This window comes from Dipodomys ordii, unplaced genomic scaffold, assembly GCF_000151885.1.
Source record: "Dipodomys ordii isolate 6190 unplaced genomic scaffold, Dord_2.0 Scaffold4, whole genome shotgun sequence".
Lineage (NCBI taxonomy): Eukaryota > Metazoa > Chordata > Mammalia > Rodentia > Heteromyidae > Dipodomys > Dipodomys ordii.
In genome coordinates, this window is record NW_012267220.1 from 33,454,072 (window position 1) to 33,477,855 (window position 23,784).

The 23,784-nt window shown below is 41.2% G+C and overlaps 1 protein-coding gene across 1 annotated transcript in view; it reads left to right on the top strand.

The window, feature by feature from the left end:
• The window catches only part of Tacc1 (transforming, acidic coiled-coil containing protein 1), a 77,755-nt gene extending 66,398 nt beyond the window's left edge, over nt 1-11,357 (top strand). The window contains 5 exon segments of the mRNA XM_013026003.1: nt 459; nt 2,056-2,216; nt 3,322-3,428; nt 6,546-6,666; nt 8,301-11,357. Of these exon segments, the coding sequence (XP_012881457.1) occupies nt 459; nt 2,056-2,216; nt 3,322-3,428; nt 6,546-6,666; nt 8,301-8,369 (459 nt within the window). The 3' untranslated portion in view covers nt 8,370-11,357.
• Nucleotides 11,358-23,784: the final 12,427 nt, after the last annotated feature.

Below are 23,784 nucleotides of genomic sequence, written 5' to 3' on the forward strand. Positions count from 1 at the left end.
GTGGAGCCTGAACTCTGGGCCTGGGCGCTGTCCCTCAGCTCTTCAGCTCAAGGCTAGTTCTCTACCACTTGAGCCACAGCTCCACTTCTGGCTTTTTTGTTTTTGCTTATGTGGTGCTGAGGAATCGAACCCAGGGCCTCGAGCATGCAAGGCAAGCGCTCTACCACTGAGCCACCTTCCCAGCCCTCTTGTCTAGTTCTTTATAAAACATAAATTCTTAAAAGCGATAGCCATCTTGCAATACTATAAAACACTGGCTTATTCCTCCTACATTTTGGAGGCTTGTTACCCACCTTCCTCTGTCTCTCACCCTCACAACCTTTTCCAACCTCCACTAACTAGTACTCTTGCATCTACCTTTATGAGATCAACTCATTTAACCTCCACAGATCACTGAAAATGTTCATTGCCTGTCTGTGCCTGGCTTATTTCACTTAATATAATTTTCTTTGATCTAGGGTTTGAGGGACAGGAATGGACCAAGATAAGACCACCAGAGACCTACTTCCTTCCCTTAAGCCCTATCTCCCTAAATTTCCACCACTTCCCAAAATAGTGCTACCAGCTGGAAAACAAGTATTCACTTCAGAAGCCAATGGGTGAAAGTTCTTATTCGCACTATAACAACTCCTTACATACCACAAATACTTTGTCACTTTGGGGATTTATTTTCAACATACAGATAGAAATAGGGGGTAGGGAGCATAAACATTTAGGGGAAACCATAATAGGTATTTTCTATACAGTTATAGCAAACACTGAATCAATGAAAACAAACACATGGCTTCTAGGGAAGATATAAGGCTAGTTTCCTGCAAGTCCTGCAATTCATCAATTGATTAATACATAACTTTATCTTATTTGTGTTTCTATTTACAGAGGCCTCACTTTAATATAGATTTTTTTAATTGTAAAAATACTGTACAGAGGGGTTACAATTACATGGGCAAGATAATAAGTACATTTCTTATCAAGCATTGTAGCCTCCTCCTTTGTTTCCCTTTCCCATCCCATCCTCCCCCTAATATAGATTGTTGACTCATTAACATTGAACTTCTAGCCAGCCAGCAGTGCTTTAACTTGTGTGAAGGAAGTTTACATATCCCAAGGCACGTCCTATCCTTCTCATGCTTAGGAAACACCAGACAACATTTCAGCATCACTTTTGAGGCCACTTTAAACAGCATCACCAACAGAAATGCAGATCTGTGGCATCAAAGAGACCACAGCAAGGATATTTGTTTATAGTGTGAACCAACAAGGCAGAGCATAGTCTTCATCCTCGCATTTGAAAGTGTGCATTAAGTGAATACAGATTTTAATTACAGGTCCACAAATAATTACAGAAGTCTGAGTGTTGATTTGGCGATTACAAGTAAATTTTAGTAAGTAAGCAAAGTTTCAGGAATAGACTGTTAGTAATCAGAATCTGCTGTACTTTGGTTCTTTGGAGTTTTCTGTTGTTGGAGTTTTTTTCCTTTGTTTTTGTCTCTGTAGAAAAGCCCTCCATAGGCAGGCACTAACCTGTGTGTGGAGTGAGTCCTTTGTTTTGCAAGTTCAGATTTCCCCCATCAGACTCAGTAGTACCTCTCTTGTGTTGAATTTGGAGCCTCGTCTAGTGGCTGTTGTAAAGACTGGCTTCCTAAATTAAATCAGGTCTGATCGACCCGCACTAAAGAACTGAAATGATACTTTCTATTATCCACATCACCAACTGCTTCACAGCTCAGCTTTGGCTATGGCTATCTAATCTCTAGAATATTCTCCAAGTAGCTGCATGCTTATTTGCCCTCAGTTACTTAAGGTCTCTATCCAAATCTCCTCTTAAGAGAGATTACTGTATAAATGATCACTTCTCCCTTCTATTCCTCTTGCCTTACTTTGCTTTTCCCATCACTGATCACTTCATATTTCCCTCTTAGAATATAAGTCTTTGGGAGTGGGGATTTTGTTACACCCATGGCTATGTCCCCACCACTGAGGCAGAAGGCAGACTCTGACCAAGATGCCTGACTATTGACTAAAGAAGCTGTCACTTTAAATTGTGATTCCCAGAAGATGAACAGAGGACAAGCATGACTTCTCAGAAGAGCTTTCAGCAGCTGACAATGGAGAAGGAGCAGGCCCTGGCTGACCTGAACTCTGTGGAAAGGTCCCTTTCTGATCTCTTCAGAAGATACGAGAACCTGAAAGGTGTGCTGGAAGGCTTCAAGAAGGTAGGATGTTCTTTTCCACCTGTCTATTGGCCAGTGCTGTGGTTTCTTGGTAATGGGTCAGCATGTATGTCAAGGACTGGTAGCCTTCCACAGGAAGCTCAGTGCATGTTGGCCTTAAATTTTCTAATTACAGTAAAACTCCACTTTTTTTTTCTTTCTCTCTCGCTGATGTCTGGCTGATAGGTTGGAATGTCTTTCTCATTCTACTGGGTAAAGCCAGTGATCCCCACACATAACCAGAGTATGTACAGTGAACAAAAACTGGAGTCCTCAGATTTTAGGATCCTAGACATGTTCTTTTTCATCATTCATCCTTCCAATATTAGAAAAAGTGGAAGGGATTATACTTAGATTTGAAAAAAATGTTGCATATTAGAGAAGAAATTCAGTAATCATTTAGTTGCATGTTTTTGATGACAATTTACAAGCAGTGAAAAAAAAATTTTTTTCTGATGACAGCTATTGTTCCCAGGGCCTTACACACACAGTAGACAGGCATTTTACCTCTCAGCACAGGCTTTACAATTCTTTATTTTCATATTAAAGTAAAACCTCTGTGTAACTACTTAAAGACAACTAAAAAAATGTTAAAGAACAGCTCATACTTATAACAGCACTCATGACATTGAGGCTGGGGAATCGAAGACAGCTGGGGCTACTTAGTAAGATTCCATCTTAGAAAACCAAAAATATGGGGCTGGGAAGGTGGCTCAGTGGTAGAATGCTTGCCTTGCATGCATGAGGCCCTGGGTTCAATTCCACAGCACCACATAAGCAGAAAAACCTGGAAGTGGCGCTGTGGGCTCAAGTGGTAGAGTGCTGGCTTTGAGCTGAAGAGTTCAGGGAAAGCATTCAGGCCCAGAGTTCAGGCCCCATGACCGACAAAAAAAAAAAAACCAAAAATATTTTTTGAATAAAAATGAGACTAGCCACATTATATAATATGGGGATCAAGCTACTGTTCAATATTAGTAAATGAACTATATTGAAAATTCAGACATTAGGAAAGTAAATTAGTGATGTTTTACCATTGAAAAAACAGATACATGGTACATTGGTTGTATAAGAAAAAGATATGTTTGTTTTAATTTTTACCTTGAAACAGAATGAAGAAGCCTTGAAAAAATGTGCTCAGGATTACTTAGCCAGAGTAAAACAAGAGGAGCAGCGGTACCAGGCCCTGAAAATCCATGCAGAAGAAAAACTAGACAAGTAAGCATGTGTGAATTTGAGTTTCGCTCTTCATAATATTGTGGAAAAACGTAGAGGCAGAAACTTTATTTTTTTTTACCTGAAAAATAATATATACTTGTACATTTTACTATTTGGATTACTATTTGTAAAATTATAATTCAAAACACTAAAATTGTTTTACATCTTTAGGTTTGTGTGTATGTGTGTGTAATGTTTCATTTGAACATTACAAAGTGTAAAAAGGCATACAACTCAGCTTTTTATCCTGATTGGCTTCTACTAGAGTGTCATAGCTTTTGCTCCTTAGAGATGGGAACATCTGGTCAGAGGGCTGTGTAGGCCTAAGAAATTATTTGGTACATAATAGGACAGACAAGTATGCTCTTGCATCTACCTGTATTGATAATTCAGTATGCCCTGTGAATGTTACAAATATCCAAATGGCCATTGGCAGAAAGAGGTTCCCTACTTCTGCTGATTGCTGATACCCCTTGGTAATCGGTGTTAATTTCTGTTTTTCCTTCTAAATACACATTTCTTCCTCTTTGTGTGTGTATGTGCAGGTGTGTGTGTGTGTGGTGGTAAGGATTGAATACAGGATTTTGTACATACTAGACAAGTGCTCTATCACTGAACTATTCTAGCCCTTCTCTTCCAAGGGATAATGGCATCCCTTGCTTTTTCTTTGCATAGTAATATAATTTTGAAAATATTGTAGTATCAATCCATGAGGAACTTCCATATGACATTCTGTTACTGAAATGTATCATTTATTTAACAAATCCCTCTTGATGAACATTAAAAATTTGTCTACTACAATGATGCAGGAAAATGCTGTAGATTACTCTTTTGCATGCAAAAGTTCCTTATGGATTGGTACAGAAATAGTAACATTGTTAACTTGAGCCACATGTCCTTTTTGTAAGTAGCAAATGATCAGTCTTTTCTTTTGTCAGTTTCTGAATTCCATGTCATAGTAACAAAGAGCTTCCCTGTGCTGGGTAGACAGTACTCTATCAGTTCTTTAAAATGCTTTTTTTTTTTTTGATGTTCAATCTTCAAACGATTGAGTATTCTATTTGTCTTCCATTCATTTTCTATTCATCTACCCCTCTTTACCCCACCCTCCAAGGTATACTTTAGCTTCATGATTAATTTTTTTTTAATTTTTTATGCAAGTCCTGGGGCTTGAACTCAAGACCTAGCCACTCTTGCTGAGCTTTTGTGCTCAAGACTAGCACTATACCACTTGAGCCTCCACTCTACTTATGGCTTTTTTGGTGCTTAATTGGAGATAAGAGTGCCATAGACTTTCCTGACCAGGTAGGCTTGGAATCTTGATCCTCAGATCTCAGCTTCCTGAATAGCTAGGATCACAGGTGTGAGCCACTAGCACCTGGCCTGGCTCAATTTTTTTATTCCTTAAGTTCAATAAATTTAAAAAAGTTTATCCCAGGAAGTAAGATCTTTATTTTTTTCTAAAAAGGAACACGTATTTGTTCATTTTTCTATAAATAGTCCTTTTATAAAAAACTTTTTTCTACTTCTATAGGTTCCATCATTGTATATGTTTATTGTATTTATTGTGCATTCTGTTCTTTTATGTCTTTACAAATAGTACTCAAAATGATTTAGAATCCTTTGTCTACTTGTACTTAATATATATATGTATATATATATATGTAAAATACTGGAGTTACTATACAGATTTTTTTTATTTATCATAAGTCAAAGCCATTTTTCCATTTTACTTAACCAAGTGCAAGAGTTTCATGGCTGTAATCCTAGCTACTCAGGAGGCTGAGGTCTGAGGATCACAGTTCGATGTTAGCCCAGACAGAAAGGTCTGTGAGACTGTTACTTTCAATAAACACCAAAAAGTTAGAAGTTAAGCTGTGGCTCAGGCAGTAGAGTGCCAGTCTTCAACAACAAAGCTAAGGGAGAATGTACTGGCCCTGAGTTAAGCTTCAGTACCAGCACATGCGTGCGCATGCACGCGTGCGCACGGACACACACACACACACACACACACACACACACACACACACGAACATTTAGTTTAATTCTTTTTATTACATGGTAATTATTGGTGGGCATGTAGATAGTTTCACTTTTTTTTTTTTTGCCAGTCCTGGGCTTGAACTCTGGGCCTGGGCACTGCCCCTGAGCTCTTCAGCTCAAGGCGAGCACTCTGCCACTTGAGCCACAGTGCCACTTCTGGCTTTTTCTGCTTATGTGGTGCTGAGGAATTGAACCCAGGGCCTCATGCATGCAAGGCAAGCGCTCTATCACTGAGCCACCTTCCCAGCCCAGTTTCACATTATTGTTATAAACAGTGGTACAGTAAGTAAGCCAAGAGTATTTCTGTGAATAAATAGCTGAAAGTGTAGAATTTGCTGGGACAGAAGGTGTGTACTTTATACTAAGGGCCTCAAATTTAGCAGGCAAGTACTCTACCACTAGAGCCACTTTCCTGGGTCTAAATGTTTTAAGTTGTCTTGGTTCTCACCTTTCAGCCCCCCCACAAAAGACAGTTTTTATCCTTCTCATGAGCACATGACTCTGTTTCTTTGTATCTCCATCAATACAGGGCAAGATCATTCTTGTTCATTTTTACTAGTCCAATGAACTTTTCAAATTCATCATCTGGAAACAGTGTGTAGTTCAGTGGTAGAGTTAGAGCATTTGGGAGACCCAAGATTCAACCCCTAATACCAAAAATGTAAGAGAGAGATTTTTGTCTTTAATTTGAATGTCTCTGATTACTAGCAACGTTTTTGCCATCCTTTAATCGGTTAACAGGCTGTTTTATGATAATTTTCAAAATGATTTAACCTACTATTGTACTAGATTAAAAAAATTTAAAGTTGCTATGAGACATATATTGCATTTCTTATAAAATACAAATTTTGAAGAACATTGGTCATTGAGATTGGTCCTGCCAGAAGTATGTGCCATGGAAATTTTCTAATGAGTTGTAAAGAAACTGAACTATTCCCTGATCTTGCAGTCAATTCTTTTGAGTATATGTTTTTAGGAAGTCAGTTCAATATCCTGAACCTAGCTGTGTCAATGGCTAACCATGTGTTTTTTATCTCTCTTATTCTAAACAACAACAAAACCCACCATAAACAGAGCCAATGAAGAAATTGCTCAGGTTCGCACCAAGGCAAAGGCTGAGAGTGCAGCTCTCCACGCTGGACTCCGGAAGGAGCAAATGAAGGTGGAGTCCCTGGAGAGGGCTCTTCAACAGAAGGTATAGCAGAGATTTGGTGTAGACAATATCTGAAATGCTCGCGTGTTCTCCACAGAGGCTTGGATGAGACCTGGGTGTTTAGCTCACCATGGACTTGGATGAATGTGGCCTTGCCATTCTCAGACTCTCCCACTGATTCAGGATAGACTTATGATATTCTCAATCTTTCTTTCTTTTTTTTGGGGGGGGGGGCTCCGGATGTGGGGCCTGAACTCTGGGCCTGGGCGCTGTCCCTCAGCTCTTCAGCTCAAGGCTAGCGCTCTACCACTTGAGCCACAGTGCCACTCTGGCTTTTTTCTTTTTGCTTATGTGGTGCTGAAGAATCAAACCCAGAGCCTCATGCATGCAATGCAAGGCTCTACCACTGCGCCACCTTCCCAGCCCCTATTCTTAATCTTTCATGCATGTCTTATAGAAGTCTTTTGCTGTAGGTATAGACAGGAAGTTGGGTTTTAACTGACATGCAGAGGACCAAACACTTCTTAGTAGGGCCACAAGACTTCATTCCTTCTGATTTGTTTTTTTTTATACAATACATGGAGACATCTTCCCCTTTCATTGCTTGAGATTATTGGCTCTCAATTAGGGGCAGTTTTCCCCTCTAGGAGACATTAGGTAATGTCTGGAGATTAATTGGTTGTCATGACAGGGAAAAGCTCCTGGTGTCTAGCATCTTATGATGCACAGAGTAGCCCCACATTAACTACATACCTAGCTGTAGACAAATTAAAGTCAGTGTCAGTGTTGGGAAACCAAAATCTGACGGCTCACTGCCTGACAGGCCAATTTACAAGTGTGGAGGCAAGGAAAATGACTTTATTCAAAGGCTAGCAATGAGAAGACCCTTATTCAAGGTCCACTGTCAAATGGTTTAGATAGGTAAGTAATAGGTATTCCCAAAATGATAGGCACCTTCTCATAGTAGGTAGGCCAGGCTGTGTATCAAATTGTAGTCACAGGATGCAGTTCCTTTCTGTACATCTCAAGAACAGATAATTTCCTCAGGCTTTTCTTGCCACTGATTAGTTTTTTTTCCCGTGTAGTTCCTTGTTACAAGTATGCCAGCTGGAGAGGGTAACTGCCTCAAAGCCAAATGGAATGGAAGAAACCTTCCTTAATACTGGGTTCTGGTAGCAGTGTCCTATTTCCCACTAATAAGCAGTTTTTAGCTCATTGTTTTTATGTCTCCCATGTTTTTCTTACTCTGTCTCCCAAGAAGCATGTAAGCTGGTGACAGCCACTGAGCTAGAGCATGGTAGACAGTAGCCCCTCCGTGTCCTTGAGACTTGCAGACTCCAGAATCCCTTGGCTACTGATGGCTGAGTAAGACCCTGATACTTGTGTTTTTAGCAAGTGCTCTGCATAGTTTCTGTGATAAGAAGAAAAGAAGGAATGGAAAGGTACATGGACAGGCTTCAGGGGGCCATGGCTACTCTCACCCTTGACTCAAGTTAGGCACAATACCATGAGTACCTGCACATTTCCTGGGCTGAAAGTACATGGTCTTCCTTTCCTTAGAGATGCAGAAAGTAAAGTTTCACTAAGTTAAGATGTCTAGGTAGGTCTGTCCAGCTGTGATTGCCTTTGTTTCAGAACACAAAGGGGCCTGTGTAATTGTATTATCTATCTTTCAGAACCAAGAAATTGAAGAACTGACAAAAATTTGTGATGAGCTGATCGCAAAACTGGGGAAGACTGACTGAAATTCCTCCCATTTGCTCAGCAGATCTGCCATGATTACCTTGCCTTACCCAGGAAGAATTTGTCCCTTTTCAGAGAGAAAAAAAAAAAAGCACATCCTCCTGCTGCCTGTCCTGCTTTGCTGCTGCCAGTGCAACAGCCCTGGAAGACCCTGGAGGCCAGCCCTTCAGGAAGGAGCTTCACCTGCTGTGCCAGGCTCCAGGCTCCCAGGTGTGGGTTCCATCACACAGGCCGCTGAGTCTGTTTGTGATTTCTCTATCTTTAGTTCATCTTCACACCATTTTCTTTTCCCATGCTTAATTTCTGATTTTGTGGCTATTGTTTGGGCTCCTATCCTCCACTGTTCAACATTTTCACGACCTACTTAATCTTTTGATTTTTAGGATCAGTGGATTTATTGCAGGGGATAATTTCACCTCTTGTTACTTCTAGTTATAAATAAGGAGCTCTGAGTACTTTTATGTACATACTCCTATCTGTACATGTGTATCTATATATGCTGCTACTTTTCCTGAAAGCATAATTAAATGAGAACTTTTCTATAGAAGAACATACTTCCATATTTAAAACCCTACTTTAAAACAGAGCCCTGACTCCAAATGCCAACTTAGCAATTTTAGGGTCTGAACACAGTGTTATGTGTCTAGTCCCAGCTACTCAGGAGGCTGAGGCAGGCAGATTGTTTGAACCCAGGAGGCAAAAGCCAGCCTGGGCAACATAGCGAGATCCTGTCTCATAAATAAATAAATGTGTGTATGTGTGTATGTATGGTTAGTTATGGTAACACATACAAGAAGTTCCAAGCCAGCCCAGTCAAAACAAGCAAGGACTACATAAAAACTACAATACAAAAATGCCGCGAGTGTGAATCAGGTGTTAGAGCACTTGCCTATGCCCAGTCCTGGGTTTAGTCCCCAATACCCCTTTATTCCCCAAATGAGGCTGAAGACTTGGGTTTCAAGCTTGGAGTACTATTTTGTTACTGTGGTATTTGGGCAGCCCTCTGCTTTAATGGGCGTAGTTCATAGTCCTCAGACTCAGTAAATGTCTGCTTTCTTCATAAATAGCAGTGTGTGCCTCACTCAGAGCTGGGCTTTGATGAATCCACCCTGGAATCACTCTTTCTGCTTTAGTTTTTTGATACAAAATCGACATCCCACTTTTGTTACCTATTTGAAATATGCAAAAAAAAGTCAACCCATGAAGTGATTTAGATGATCTCACTTAAAGGTAACTCTGGTCCCATCACTAATTACTAGGTTGAAGGAACCAGTGGTTGGTTGTCTTTATTACATGGTACATCGTTCTTTCAATATTTTTTAAAAAGACAACAAATGATTTCATACTTAAACGATAGAATTTTTAGCAAAACAGGCAGAAAAATAAATCATGTGTGCCACTCTGAAAATCAGCTTACTGGGAAACATTACAAAAGATAGTTTGAATACTGAGGAGGGAATCAGGAAGGATGTCCACACAGACAAAACCAGACTCCTCAGACTCATACTGAATCCATTCAGAGTGATAGAATGTTAACCCCAGGATGGAACCTTGTCACATTATGCTAGTAAGTTATTGGACAGGCAAAATGAAATGTATTCAAGTGCTAAAGCACTCTTTTGTCTTAATGTACACCTCCAAATCTTAATAGTGATGTACACTATATTCAGTACCTGTTTTCCTACTTCTCCTGTAAAACTGTTGCATGAGCCAACTTCAGCAATGAATTGTGCCTCCCAGAGAATCTCTAGATCTTGCAAATAAGTATTTCTTTTGCAGTATATTATTCATGTGGGTGTAATCATTAGCCCCAGGGAGGTTAGTAATATTTTTTCAAGGCAGAATCTATGTTTTACCAATATGCATTTATCACAGTTGGTGCTTAGGCTGTATTTTAAAGCCTATTGTCTTAACATTCTGTACAAAAAAAAAAAAACAGCAATTTTTTTGTGGTTAGAGAACTGGCTTGACAATCATTTGGGCTTTGAAAGTAGTCACTGTGGCTTAATGTAAATGCTGTGCCAGCATCCTAGTGTCCAGTGTGTATTCTGGTAGTATAACCAGTTTCTTCTTAATCCTCTGCTACAAGGGAAATGAGCTTTGCAGTTTGCAGAAATAGTACAGAATTATTTGCTGCTGCGTTTTGGTGACTTATCTATGTTTACTTGCTTAAATATTGACTTATTTTAATACAAAATGTCTATAGTGGTCTCCAGTATACATCCATAATCATCTTTTTTTTCTTGTAATGCCAGGCAAGTGTTGTGTCGCTGACCTATATTCCCAGCCTTATAGTCATCTCTTTGAGCTTATTGTGTATTTTGATATATGTCATGTGAGAAAATGGGCAACAACAGTTTTTCCCTAGCACATTGGTGGAAGAAACTTAAAAACTTGACCCCAGTGAATGAAGTTGCTGCTCAAGGGAGCTAGCAAGGGCGCTTGGTAAGTAGGATTTGCTACCAGCCTCTCAATTGTTAACTATTATGAGGAAATGTTTACCATTTTGGTTTGACAGATGGCTCCTCTCCAACAAGAATAAAAATGTAGCTTTTACAACTGGCAAATCAAAAGAATATACTAAGAATGAAATATATTTATTTTTCTTTAAAAAATAAGCCTCCTCCCATCAAAAAAAAAAAAAAGCTTTTAGAACTCTGGAGAGAGTAAGAATATAGTCAGGTTTACTTCATCACATGTGGAAGCCAAGTTACTTATTTGTTAGGCAATAAAAAAGAAAAAAAACAAGCTCAGGGTGTGGTGGTCCATGCCTGTAATCCCAGCACTCCAAAATTGGAGGCAAGATGATTGAGAATTTGTGGTTAGCCTGGGCTGCAAAAAGATTTTGTGTCTCACAAAACCAAGCGCTGCAAGGGCTAGGAATATACTCAGTGGTAGAGCAACTGCCTACCATGTACAAGGCCCCCAGGGTTCCTGAGTTTTATCCTCAGTACCTGCATGCACGCACGCACACATACACATTCTCTCTCTCTCTCCTCTCTCCTCTCTCTCTCAGAAAAAGGAAGGAAAATAGAATAGAAAGAAGCTACTAGCTTAGACAGTGGTTCAGGAATTTTAGGTGATCTTGCCAATCATCTAAATCCATAGCTACTTCTTCAGTATTTGGCTTTGCCAAAGTATAACTAGCTTTTACCCACCAGTATTTTGATAGAAGTCAGTTTACCATGTTCCGGTCAGACTTCTTTATTTACTTTATTTGGGGAAGCTCCTTGAAGCCCACATTTACCCAAAGCTTTTGCTCTGTTAATTGGCTCTGGAAATGCTGAGAAGCCCAGTGTTCTCCCGTGGTTTCTCTCTTCTTCAAACCCAGGCCAAATTAGGAAGTGCAGAAGCCCTGGTGGTGAAAAGCTCTAAGGCACTGACTGCCGTCCAAACGGTATGGAATCTATGCTCTCCTGTCATTTGGGCGCATAACTCAAACTGAGTTTTCTTTGTAGCCAGTGTTCCTTTCTCCTTGTTCACACACGGCACCACCACCACCAGAGTGGCTTATTTATTAGACAGCCTGAGTGAGTTCTGTCTAATACGAAGAGCATAAACTGCTCCAAGCATTCTGGACTAAGCCTCCAGTTTAAGCACTCATTTGCAGAGAAGATAACAAAGGGCTAGGAGCGGGTATGGTCACCATGGTCCTGGGAAGTCTATGTGCTCATGCTGGGAATAACTGCCCTTTCACAGTGGAGAAAACATTCTGAAATCCCTTTCTTTTCCCGTGCTTTCTGTTCCAGTCATCTGCCATCTCATTGTTCTTGGCCATTGTACCTTGTGTGAGTGACTGTGAATGTGCTCTCAGAGAAGTTATTACTTCATCTTTTAGGCAAGAGAGACAAGTGGTGAAAAAATAAATGAAAGATATATATATATATGAATTTTAAGAAGGGAAATTAATATTTGCTTAATAAGAAACAAATATAGGTTGGGAATCCCAGAATGCCAAGCCAAAGGTCTAAGAAGTCACCTCTTTTCAAAGATTTTAATAAGTTATTTTGAGGAGCCTTTTGTCCAGAAAGGTTTGACTGGCCTTGATTCCAGTTAGTTTTCAAAAGCATTTACTGGGGCTGAGGATATAGCTCAGTAGTAGCACATTTTCCCAGCATGCACCAAGCTCTGTTTGATTCCCAGAACTGCAAAAAGGAAACAAAACAGCGGCAATTTACTACTCAGTCTTTGAGTCTCTCATACAGTAAAGGTGAAGGAAGTAAAAGAACCCACCTGGGTCTCCTCTGGAGAACACACACACAGCACTGTCCAGTGAAGACCCTCCCTAGTGCCAGAGCTTACTTTCTGGAAACTAAAGGTTGCACTTTTCGTAGTTTTTTGGTCCAAATGCAATCCCATTCCTGTGCCTCTTAGCATGCCATTAGATTTGGACAAACAAGATTCCTAAGGAATGACTTTATTAACTGTAATATGGTTACAGCTATTATATAATGATATAGACTCTGGTTATAGTTCTAATGTGGAGATGTTGTGTGCAATGCTGGCCTGTGACGGTCTGTATAATGCTTTTAAGTTTTCAGAGGAGGCCAAACTGGGAACTGCGGTGTGGCCTAGACCTTCTCTGTGTAGGCTTCCCACTTGCTGTCAGGACGCCACTCTCTCCCCCTCTGCCTTTAGGGGCCTCTGGGATAGACATCACACTATTAACCAGTATCCTATATGTATGAGTAATTTTCAAATGCACATGATACAAATCTGAACTCTGAAACCACGTCCAGTCCAGACACAGGGCAGCGTGTAGGTCACACCACAGCCTTGGCCTCCCTCTCAGCCTCGGTCCTTCCCTGCTTTGGGAATAGGATCCAGGCAGTTTTTGAACTCTCAGAGATAGCAGTAAACTTTTCAGTATTGCTGTTAGCAAGTGTGTGTTTGCCAATAGATTCCCATTGTACACCGTGCCAACAAGTAAATGCCTATTGCACACCGGCTCCCACCCACTGCCCCCACCTGGCACGCGATGCGCATCCCTGCTGGGCGGGCGCAAGTGGACTCCTCATCTGCATAGATTTTATATTCATAGTATTTTCCCTTTTTATATGTCAAGTAAATATTTGTAAAAGTTATACTCACACAAATGAAATTATTATAATGATTAATATATTTTTTCCATGTTTCATTGCCTGAATAAAAACTGTTTACCACTGTTAGGTCTGGGTGTGTGTGGTGGTGTTTTTCCTGGTTGTAAATCATTTTCCTCTGTGAGTGAAAATTTATGGCAACCTCACTTTTATGAGTTCCATATTTCAGTATAAAAATAGAAAAGCTGACATTTTCTCCACACTCATTTTGTGGTTTTATGCGTTTGGTTGGTTGTGTAATTAAAAACAAAACTTGAGAACTCAGACCTTGCTTTATAATTGACCATTACTTTACATCTGTGCAAACAGTCGCTAGCTGGATGCTTAGTTTTGCCTACAGGCTGGTTGTTCGCTCATCTGAGAAGCCAAGTTTCCCCATGCTTTCTGACTTGGTGAAGGACACAGGATAAGCCAGGGCTGGGTGAACATCACAGGCTTCAAAAAATAGTTGACATTCTATGTTTCTTCTCCATTACTATTAGGAAAAAATTTTTCCTCTTAAAGGGGTAGCAGGAAATTTTGTGAATTATGTTCCTGGAAAAGGTAAGCAAGAGGATTCCAAGGCTACATTTTTCAGCTTAGGTGAGGATCCCCTGAGGAAACCACAGTTTGCCTGCACGAAGACACTGCAGCCTATAAAATTCCTAAAAGAAAAATGTCTCACCCAGGTGTTCCTGAACTGCAAAGAGAATCCAGAAAACTCACTGAAGGGGAGGGGTCATGAGAATTACTGGGGGAAATACGATGGAAGTTTGCTCTCTACTGTCTTAGTTTTATTACGTTTGTTTTCTCTTAAGTTTTATTCTTTTATAATTTAAGACCACCAATGTTTGCCTCTTCCAGTTCTAAAAATAGGAGATCATGGCCAATCACTCATGGCTCATGCTTATAATCCCAGCTACTCAGGAGGCTGAGACCTGGAGAATCTCAATTCAGCACCAACCAAGGCAAAAAAAGGTCTGCAAGATTCCCATCTCCAGTTAACAGCAAAAAAGCAGGCTGGAAGCTTGACCCAAGACTGGAGCACCAACTTTGAGCATGCAAATTGAGTGAATACAAGGCCTTGATTTTAAGCCCCAGTAGAAGACCATGAAATCAGTGAGAGGTAGTCAGTGTTTAAAAATTTTAGATGGATTCTGTGAATAAATGGACATTAAATTGAAACTTCACTGTACAACTACTTGAAGATAATAATTTAAAAAAAGAGGTAAAGAAAAAATTTTTACAGCAGGGGATCTAATCGAGAGCTTTACAAACACTAGATCAGTGCTCTTCTACTGAGTTCTACCCCACTTCCAGGGAACAATAGTAGTTTAAGGAAAGAAAGAAATTACGGCAACTATCAGAAGCAGTTACAGATAGGTACTGGTTCATGAAATTTGTTTCAGATACAAATTCATGTGCACTGGATCATGACAAAAAGTTTTTTGCCATGGTTAGAAGAAAGTATGGGAAAAACTATATAGGCAACTTACATCATTTTCCCATTGGAATGAAGAGGAAGGTTGTCTGTTAGAAGATGCTATTGTTAGTCAAATAGGTAAAATTAAATAGCCACCTAATTTATAAGCCAGTTACTAAGTTTAACTTAAAATCAGAGTCCTCCCAGTTTTGGTTACTATTTGTATCACTTCGTAAGTAGGCATTTAGATAGTAGACCGAAGTACCTTTTTGCTATATTGATTTACTTACTCAAGATAGGTACCTTCACAGTTTAAGACATGAAAGATTTGGAGAGGTGAGTTGGTCAGAAAAAGTTCCACTTTTCTTGGGAAGTAGCATAGTAATTGGGACCACCATAAATTTGCTAACTGCTGGCATTCTACCACTTGAACCACGAACCACAATGCCAGCCTGGCTTTTTTGCTGATTACATTGAGGCAGATTCTCCAGGTCTCAGCTTCCTGAGTAAGTAGGGTTACAGTCTTTGACTAAAGATGAAACTGTAAATGTAAATGATAGGCTAGGTAAAACTTCTTGCTGGGCACTGGTGGTTGAAGCCTGTACTACTCAGGAGGCTGAGATCAAAGGATTGAGGTTCAGAGCCAGCTCAGACATGAAAGTCCATGAGATTTTTTTATCTTGAACTTACCACCAAAAAGTCAGAAGTGGAACTATGGCTCAAGTGATCAGAGTACTAGCCATTAGTGAAAAAGCTCAGGGATACCACCCAGGCTCTGAGTTCAAACCTGGGAATCATAAAACAACAAAAACCCTGTATTCTTTCCCAGAAGAATACCATTGTCTACAATTCTAAGCGTTGTGGTAAAATGCAGTTTATTTTTATATCAGTAAGCTTTATTTACTTAGATATGGGGGTAGAGTAGTCTGTGAGATAAGTCTTAAACCCTAAAGCAGGACATGATGGCTTAATTAGGTTGTATGTTTAGACTGACGAACAATCCAGGAAAAAGGTAAACTGAACAGAAAGTTCCCTCAGAATAAGCACTATAATATAGTGGTGCTAAGTAACAAGTTTCCCATTAGCTTCTCAATCATTCCACATACCTGCACTTCATTTTCTGAAATTCTAGCGTGTAGTGTTCCTACTAGAGAAAGTGCTGATTCAGAAATGTTTTCAGAGTAAATAAGCCCTTACCTAAAAATCAAGTTTTAAGAAATTTTCTAGGCTGAATGTGGTGGGGCATACCTGTAATTCCAGCTACGCATGAGGCAGAAGAAGTAGGAGGATCACGGTCTGAAGCTGGCTTCAGGCAAAGTCATGAAACTCTATACAATAATAACTAAGCAGGGCTTAGTTATTTTCCTCCCAGATTTTCCTGCCCCAGCTGGTTTGAAACTGATCTTCAGATCTACAGGCCTCCTGCCAATAATCCCAGCTACTTAGGAGGTTTGAGGTTTGAAGACACTCTAGACAGAGAAGTCCAAAGAGACTCTCCAATTAGCCAGCAAAAAAGCTGGGCTGCCAGTGAAGCTCGAGTGAGGAGCACCAGCTTTGAGGAGAAAAAGCTGAGCTAGAATGAGACCCTGAATGCATTGGGCAAGGGAGAGTGGGGGAAGGCTATGGTGTGGCTTGGTGGGGTACACCTGCCCTGAATTCACAACTCATTACAAACAAACATTCACATGTTGACTCCTCTTTAGAGCCAAATAAGTTATTTCATTAGTTTTATTAGAAAGCTCAAAAATAAGAAAGCTTTGGGAACTAAGTCACCTAATTTTGTTCTTTTGAAATTGGTAGAAGATGAAGGAATTGAGAATTAGCTTAACAGAACAGATTCCAAATTTAGGGTGATTGAGGTATAAAATGAATAGGAATCCCTCTTTGTGAATTACTGGCCAGCCAAGATTGCTCAGGCCTACACTAGCTATAAAATAGGAAGTTTCTAGGGTCTCTATTTTTCCTTTGTTAACTAAAATTACTTTAAAAGTTTGGTTCTCATATATTCAAAAACAGACTGAAGGTGTACCTCAGTTCACAAATACTATTTTAAATACAGCAACGTTTGCATTTCCCACATGCCACTCTTCTTTAAAAATATTCTGTACAGGGCTGGGAAGGTGGCTCAGTGGTAGAGTGCTTGACCTTCATGCATGAGGCCCTGGGTTCAATTCCTCAGCACCACATAAGCAGAAAAAGCCGGAAGTGGTGCTATGGCACAAATGGTAGAGCATTAGCCTTGAGCTGAAGAGCTGAGGGACAGTGTCCAGGCCAGAGTTCAGGCCCCATGACTGACACAAAAAAAAAATCTGTACTGACTCTTCCTTGTAAGTACATTATTCTGGAAAGTAACAGGAAAATAAGACAAAAATACATGTAATAACAATTAGCTGGGAAGCTGAGCTGGTGCTTGATCTCAAATGCTATTCTCTTTAAGACTACCCACTTGGGGGGATACTTTGGGCAGCATTTTCATCAGCACACAGGAAAACTTGATTCACTGTGTGAATTTGCTTTCTCTTTCCTCATCCCACATGGGATTCAGTGTAGTGCACAGAAAAAAACAACAACAAAAACTGCATAATCGTATCACCCAAATTCAGACTTGTGGGCTCCAGAAGCCTAATCAGAGATGGCTAGTTACCATATTACAGAGGCACCATTCTGGGAAAACAGAACTGCACCTCTTCCTTCAAGGTGCCCTTGTCTTGTGGAAAGGGCTCCGGTGTGGAAAGCTAGAACATGGGTCCTGGTCAGCTACAATGAGCAGGTCCTCATCTAGAATAAAAACGCTACAAGGAACTTTCCTGATTTTATCATTCACAAGTTCTGTGACAATGCTAACTATGAGACAGAAAGTCCCTGCATTCCCTTTTAAAGTGACTGAAATACTTGTTGGAGATGCAGACAATAGTGGGTATGCCATAGGCTGATGTGTCCAGAACTTTCCTCATGTTCACTTTAGCTACAAAATTCTGGAAAGTGAAGTGACCAAATACACTTTACACAATAAGGGGAAAGGCCTGCCCTCAAGTCCCCAACCCACACCCAAGTCCAGATTTTCATTTTTGTCTCTAGAGGTTAGCCTTGACATGGCCTCCTACCCTACCTCCACCCCCACCATGAAGAAGATGGCCTGTCCAGAGTCTTTGTAGCCATTCTACCCAACATGGCTATGACTCAAGCAACACTTAAACTTCTCCCCAAGATGCCCACAGCTCCAGGAGACCCAACCTAGATTTTCCACCTCACTGCGAATTAATGGACCAAATTCCCATGTGAGTGTGTGTGTGTGTGTGTGTGTGTGCGCGCGCGCGCGCATGCACGCGCGCGTGCGCACATGCACATGCATGCACTCTAGTCCTTGGGCTTGAACTCAGGGCCTGGACACTGTCCCTTAGCATTTTCACTCAAGGCTGATGGCTGTCCATCTACCACTTCAACCTCAGCTCTACTTTCAACCCTGGCTGGCTTTGAACCAGAACCTTTGGGTCTCAGCCACCTGAGTAGCTTGGACTACAGATATGAGTCACTGACTCCTGGCTAGACATGCAAATTCATTATAAATACCCAACTAAAAATTTGGGCATTTTGTTCTAGACAAAAATGACATAACTTTCAGGCACAACTAGCTAATTTGGTACATTCAGGCAATATCACAATATTTTGCTAAAATTTGCTAAAATTAGTCCTTTCATGGTTATGTACAACAATGAATAGGCTTTCTATTTCATGGCAAGGCTGGCCTTGACAGCGATTTGTCTCTCAAGAAGCCTTAGATTTTTCAGACACTTGTTTTTCTTCTGTTTAGTAGATTTTTATGTCACCAATTTTCAGCCCAAAGGTGTGTAAAAATAGGTTTGACATCCAGAAGCAGTTGCTATATAGATGTGTGAAATGGCCACTAGGAGGCGCCATTCACAAAGGCTTTAGAGTTCTGTTTTTCAAACCTTGGGTCATAAACTCATTTTGGAGGCTACAATAAGAAGAGAACAGAAAAGAAAAGTAAATGCTTGTATAAAATAACAAGGTAAGTACTGTTTCATAAGATTTTATTACACTTTTGTGTGTGTGTGTGGTGTATGTGGTAGTTGCTTTTTTTTTTTTGTCAGTAATGGGGCTTGAACTTGGGCTGGGCGCTGTCCCTCAACTCTTCAGCTCAAGGCAAGTGCTCTACCACTTGAGCCACAGTGCCACTTCCAGTTTTCTGGTGGTTTATTGGAGATAAGAGTTTCACTGCCTAGGGGCTGGGAAGGTGGCTCAGTGGTAGAGCACTTGCCTTGCATGCATGAGGCCCTGGGTTCGATTCCTTAGCACCACATAAGCAAAAAAAAGAAAAAAGCTGGAAGTGGGGCTGTGGCTCAAGTGGTAGAGCGCTTGCCTTGCATGCCTGAGGCCCTGGGTTCGATTCCTCAGCACCACATAAGCAAAAAGAAAAAAGCTGGAAGTGGGGCTGTGGCTCAAGTGGTAGAGCTCTAGCCTTGAGCAGAAATGCTGAGGGACAGCGCACAGGCCCAGAGTTCAGTCCCCATGACCAGACCCCCCCCCCAAAAAAAAACAAACTCTTAGGGAAGAAAACAAAAAGTCTCCTTCTCCATCACCAGCACACCAGACTCTCCCTCCGGTTTCAGCAGAAGGTAAGTAGCCTCCTTTGGGTTTTGTTCCCATCTACTCTTTACTTTCTCACTGGCAAGGGCAACCTGTGGGCGGGGGCTGTAGCTCAGAGCCAGAACCAGGGATTAAAAAGCCTGAGGCCCTGGATTTATTCCCAGTACTGCAAAAAAAAAAAAAAAAAGAAAAAAAGAGTAAGAAACAAAAATGAAAACCAGTTTCCTTTTTCATTTCTTCCCTTTATCCCTCCCTCCCTCCTTTCCTTCTTTCCTTCCTTCTCTTGTCTTTCCTCCTTTCCAAGGGTTAAACCAAGGCCTTCTGCATGTTAGGCTAGCACTCTACTCCTGAACTTCCCCCGCCCCCCTTTTCCTCCCTTTTTCTTCAGACATTGCCTTCATATGGAAGACACTTAATAAGGAAGTGATGAGCTCTCCATCTCCACTCCACCAGATGAATTAGCATTTTGCTTATAGCAAAATGGTGGCATCATGGGACAATGTTTCCCAATGAGGTTATGTTTAATAACTTTTTACACAGCTAGGAAAGGATACATTAATATGTGTTAATTTGCCCTAGATGAAAGAAAGGCCTCATTCAGTTTCTTCACTGACTATTCCGTGCAGAATCTGACATTCAGAGGGGAACTGGCTGGGGCCAATGACCGGCCTGTGTGCTGAGCCCTTGGACGGTCACATTAATCTTGTTGATTCGCTCCTTTCCTCTGCACCTGTGAAGTAGCAGGACTTTGGACTAGCTCTAAGCACTCAGTACTCTTTCTAAAACTATGTTAAATGTTTAGGAGTGCTAGTATTTGAACTTCATCTTAAAACGTGTGTTCTTTTCCAATTTCTTAGATTAACTTTTAATTCCAGGCAGATTCACCCGTCACAGCTGTTTCATTCATTTGGTCTTAGTTCTACATTGAGAAATACTTTTTATAGGACTCCTATTTGAAAGTCTGCCATTTAAATGAACATTTTCAGCTGGATTCCAGTGGCTTATAACTGTAATCCTAGCTACTCAAGAGACTAAGACATGGAGGATTGTGGTTTGAAGCCAGTCCAGGGAGAAAAGTCCCTACAATTCCAGCTCCAATTAACCAATATAAAGCCAGATTGGAGGGGTGGCTCAAGTGGTAGAGCACCATCTATGAGTGGAAAAAAATCATTCAAGCCCCAGAATGAGAAGAAAAACCAACACTATAGACACTAAGTAATTGGGAGATAGATATACAGGTAGGTAGCTGATAGATAGATAGATAGATAGGTAGATAGATAGATAGATAGATAGATAGATAGATAGATAGATAGATAGATAGATAGATAGATAGGCAAGCAAAAATAGAGTAGTACCAATGTATGGAACTTTGTAAGTCAATGTTCAGGGAGCAGAGGGCTGGTGGCAGCGACAGGCAGATGCTTTGGCCCCATCTGGGAGGCTGTGGGGGAGGTGAGGCAACTTTTGTAGGCTGCATCTGCAGATCCCAGTTGGGTGCATTTCAATTCTGTGGATAGATCAGATTCTAGGCCTATCTGTGCCTTTGGGCATTCATCTGCCTTTTTATCCCCCTTCCCCCCCACCCCCCAAGGCTGGGAAATTCCTAGTTCTGGTCTATAAAACTGACCAATGCTACTAAGCTGATACACCCTGACCATTTGTTTTCCCAGCTTGTCTAGGTACCTTGTCAGTCTGGCCTCATTTTATTATTTATAATTCTGTTATGTTCTAAAAAAAGATTTATGGCGGGGTATAACATCTTCAACTTCACTTACGATTTCAGATAGAAGTGACATGACACGGGTAGGCTGTGGGGACCAGAGACGGCCGCTCCACCCACACGGCAGGCACAGTCCAGCCGTGTTCACCATGAACAAAAGCTTTCTGAAATCACTCAGCAAGTCATTCTCCTGAAATCTCTCCCACTGGCCTTCAGGCACCTGTTACTTCATTTAAAGGAGTATTATTATCAGAGAAAGTTCTATGGTTCAATGAATGCAGTATCATTTTCAGCTCAGAGCCAAAGTCAGCCCTATATTATCTTTCTTTCTTTCTGTTTTTCTTTCTTTCTTTCTTTCTTTTTCCTTCCTTCCTTCCTTCCTTCCTTCCTTCCTTCCTTCCTTCCTTCCTTTCCTTTTGCTTGAGCCACAACACCACTTCCAGTTTTCTAGTGGTTTATTGAAGATAAGAGTCTCATGGTCTTTCCTGCCCAGACTGGCTTTGAACAGGATCTTTAGATCTCAGCCTTCCCAGTAGCTAGGATTACAGGTGTGAGCCACCAGCACCCAGTTCAGCCCTATGTTTTCATTTGCCCTTAAGTGAAGAAGAATTCTTACACTTTTCAATGCTTCCCCTCAATCAAATACTTTATGTTATGTAAAAATTATGTTAAATTCAAATTTAGTGGCCATAACCTTTAATTAAAGAGCCATGATCATTTGTCTGGTAATGTCTATATCTGCTTCTTTTATACTGCAGAAGCTGGGTTGAGAGTTTAGACCATGTAGCCCACTCTGCCTATGGTATTAGCTACTTCATATTATTATAGAGCTTGATAATAATAGAGCTTGAACTCAGGGCCTGCGCACTGTCCCTTAGCTTTTCCCCTCCAAGCTAGTATTCTACCACTTGATCTACATTTGGGCTTTTGTTGGTTAATTGGAAGTAAGACTTTCATGTACTTTCCTGCCCAGGCTGGCTTTGAACCGTGATTCTCAGATCTTTAGTTCCTGAGTAGCCAGGATTACAGGCATAAGCCTCCAGTGCCCAGAAGCATTTACTCTCTTAACTTATACACACACACACACACACACACACACACACACACACTTCTATTAAGTATGAAACCACTGGCTATATCTGGAAGGTAGATAAGGTCTCCAGGGATCCAGGAGGCATGGCATGCTGGGAGAAGGTCTGGGAGGATAAAGGGCCCTGACCAAAAGCTAAAGGACTAAAAGTGGAAGGATATACTTGTAGGAAAAATAACCTCACAAACAATGGCTGAAGTTCACTTAGGCTAGGTATTAGCTTCATCTCTGAGCTTCACTCCAGCTTTTCTTTTTCATTTCTTTCTTTTCCTTTCTTTCTTCCTCCTTCCCTCCCTCTTTTCCTTCCTTCCTTCCTTCCTTCCTTCCTTCCTTCCTTCCTTCCTTCCTTCCTTCCTTCCTTCTCTCTCTCTCTCTCTCTCTCAAACTCTTGATCCTCCTGCCTCAGCCTTCTGAGTGCTGAGATTACGGGTACCTTTGGTTATTTATCCTTACTTGGTGGTAAGATCCTCCACAGTGTTGCTAGAAGATGACTCTAAGCCTGTCTTGTTCCTCCTGAGCCCTGGAGGGGCTATGATGGCACCTGGGCAGAGGGGTTACCCTCCGGGATAGGTCCTCACTCCCTGATTTCTCTGACCTTGGGCATCTTAGTAGGCCTAGCTCTGGTTGCAGCCACAGAAAGACAAACTTTAAAAGGGAAATTTTAAGCCAGGTGCTGATGGCTCACACCTGTAATCTCATCTAAGGATCACAATTCTAAGCCAGCTGGGCTGAAATGTCCAGTAGACTCCATTTCCAAAATAGCCAACAAGCCGGGCGCTGGTGGCTCACGCCTGTAATCCTAGCGACTCAGGACACTGAGATCTGAGGATCGCGGTTCAAAGCCAGCCCGGGCAGGAGAGACCGTGAGACTCCTATCTCCAATAAACCACCAGAAAACCGGAAGTGGCACTGTAGCTCAAGTGGTAGAGCGCTCGCCTTGAGCTGAAGAGCTGAGGGACAGCGCCCAGGCCCAGAGTTCAAGCCCCACGACCGACAAAAAAAAAAAATAAACAAAAAAACAAAATAGCCAACAAAAAGCTGGGCTGCAGGTATGGTTCAAGTGGTAGAACACCAGCAGAACACACCAGCTGAGCAAATGCAAGACTCTTAGTTCAAAGCCCAGTCCTGGGAGGAAAAAAGGAAGGAGGGGATTTCAGAAAGTAGGGTAAATATTTTAACTAGCAGCTGGAGGACTTGAAGGGGAGCGCAGTGGGAGCGTGCTTGCCTAGCATGTTCAAGGCCTTGGATTCCACACCCAGCATCATAAAAGCAAAAAAAGAAAGGAAGAAGGAAGAAAGGAGGAAAGAAAGGAAGGAAGGAAGGAAGGAAAAGGGAAAGGGAAAGAGAAAAAGGTATTAAACAGCAGACTTCATCTAAATTTGAGTTTCTGAGAAAGAGGAAGTTGGGGAGGGAGACTGAATCAAGTTGGGAGTTTTGGTGAAAGAACACAAGAATCAGTCTGACTGGACCTTTAAAAAAGTCTCCTTAAAATGTGAAA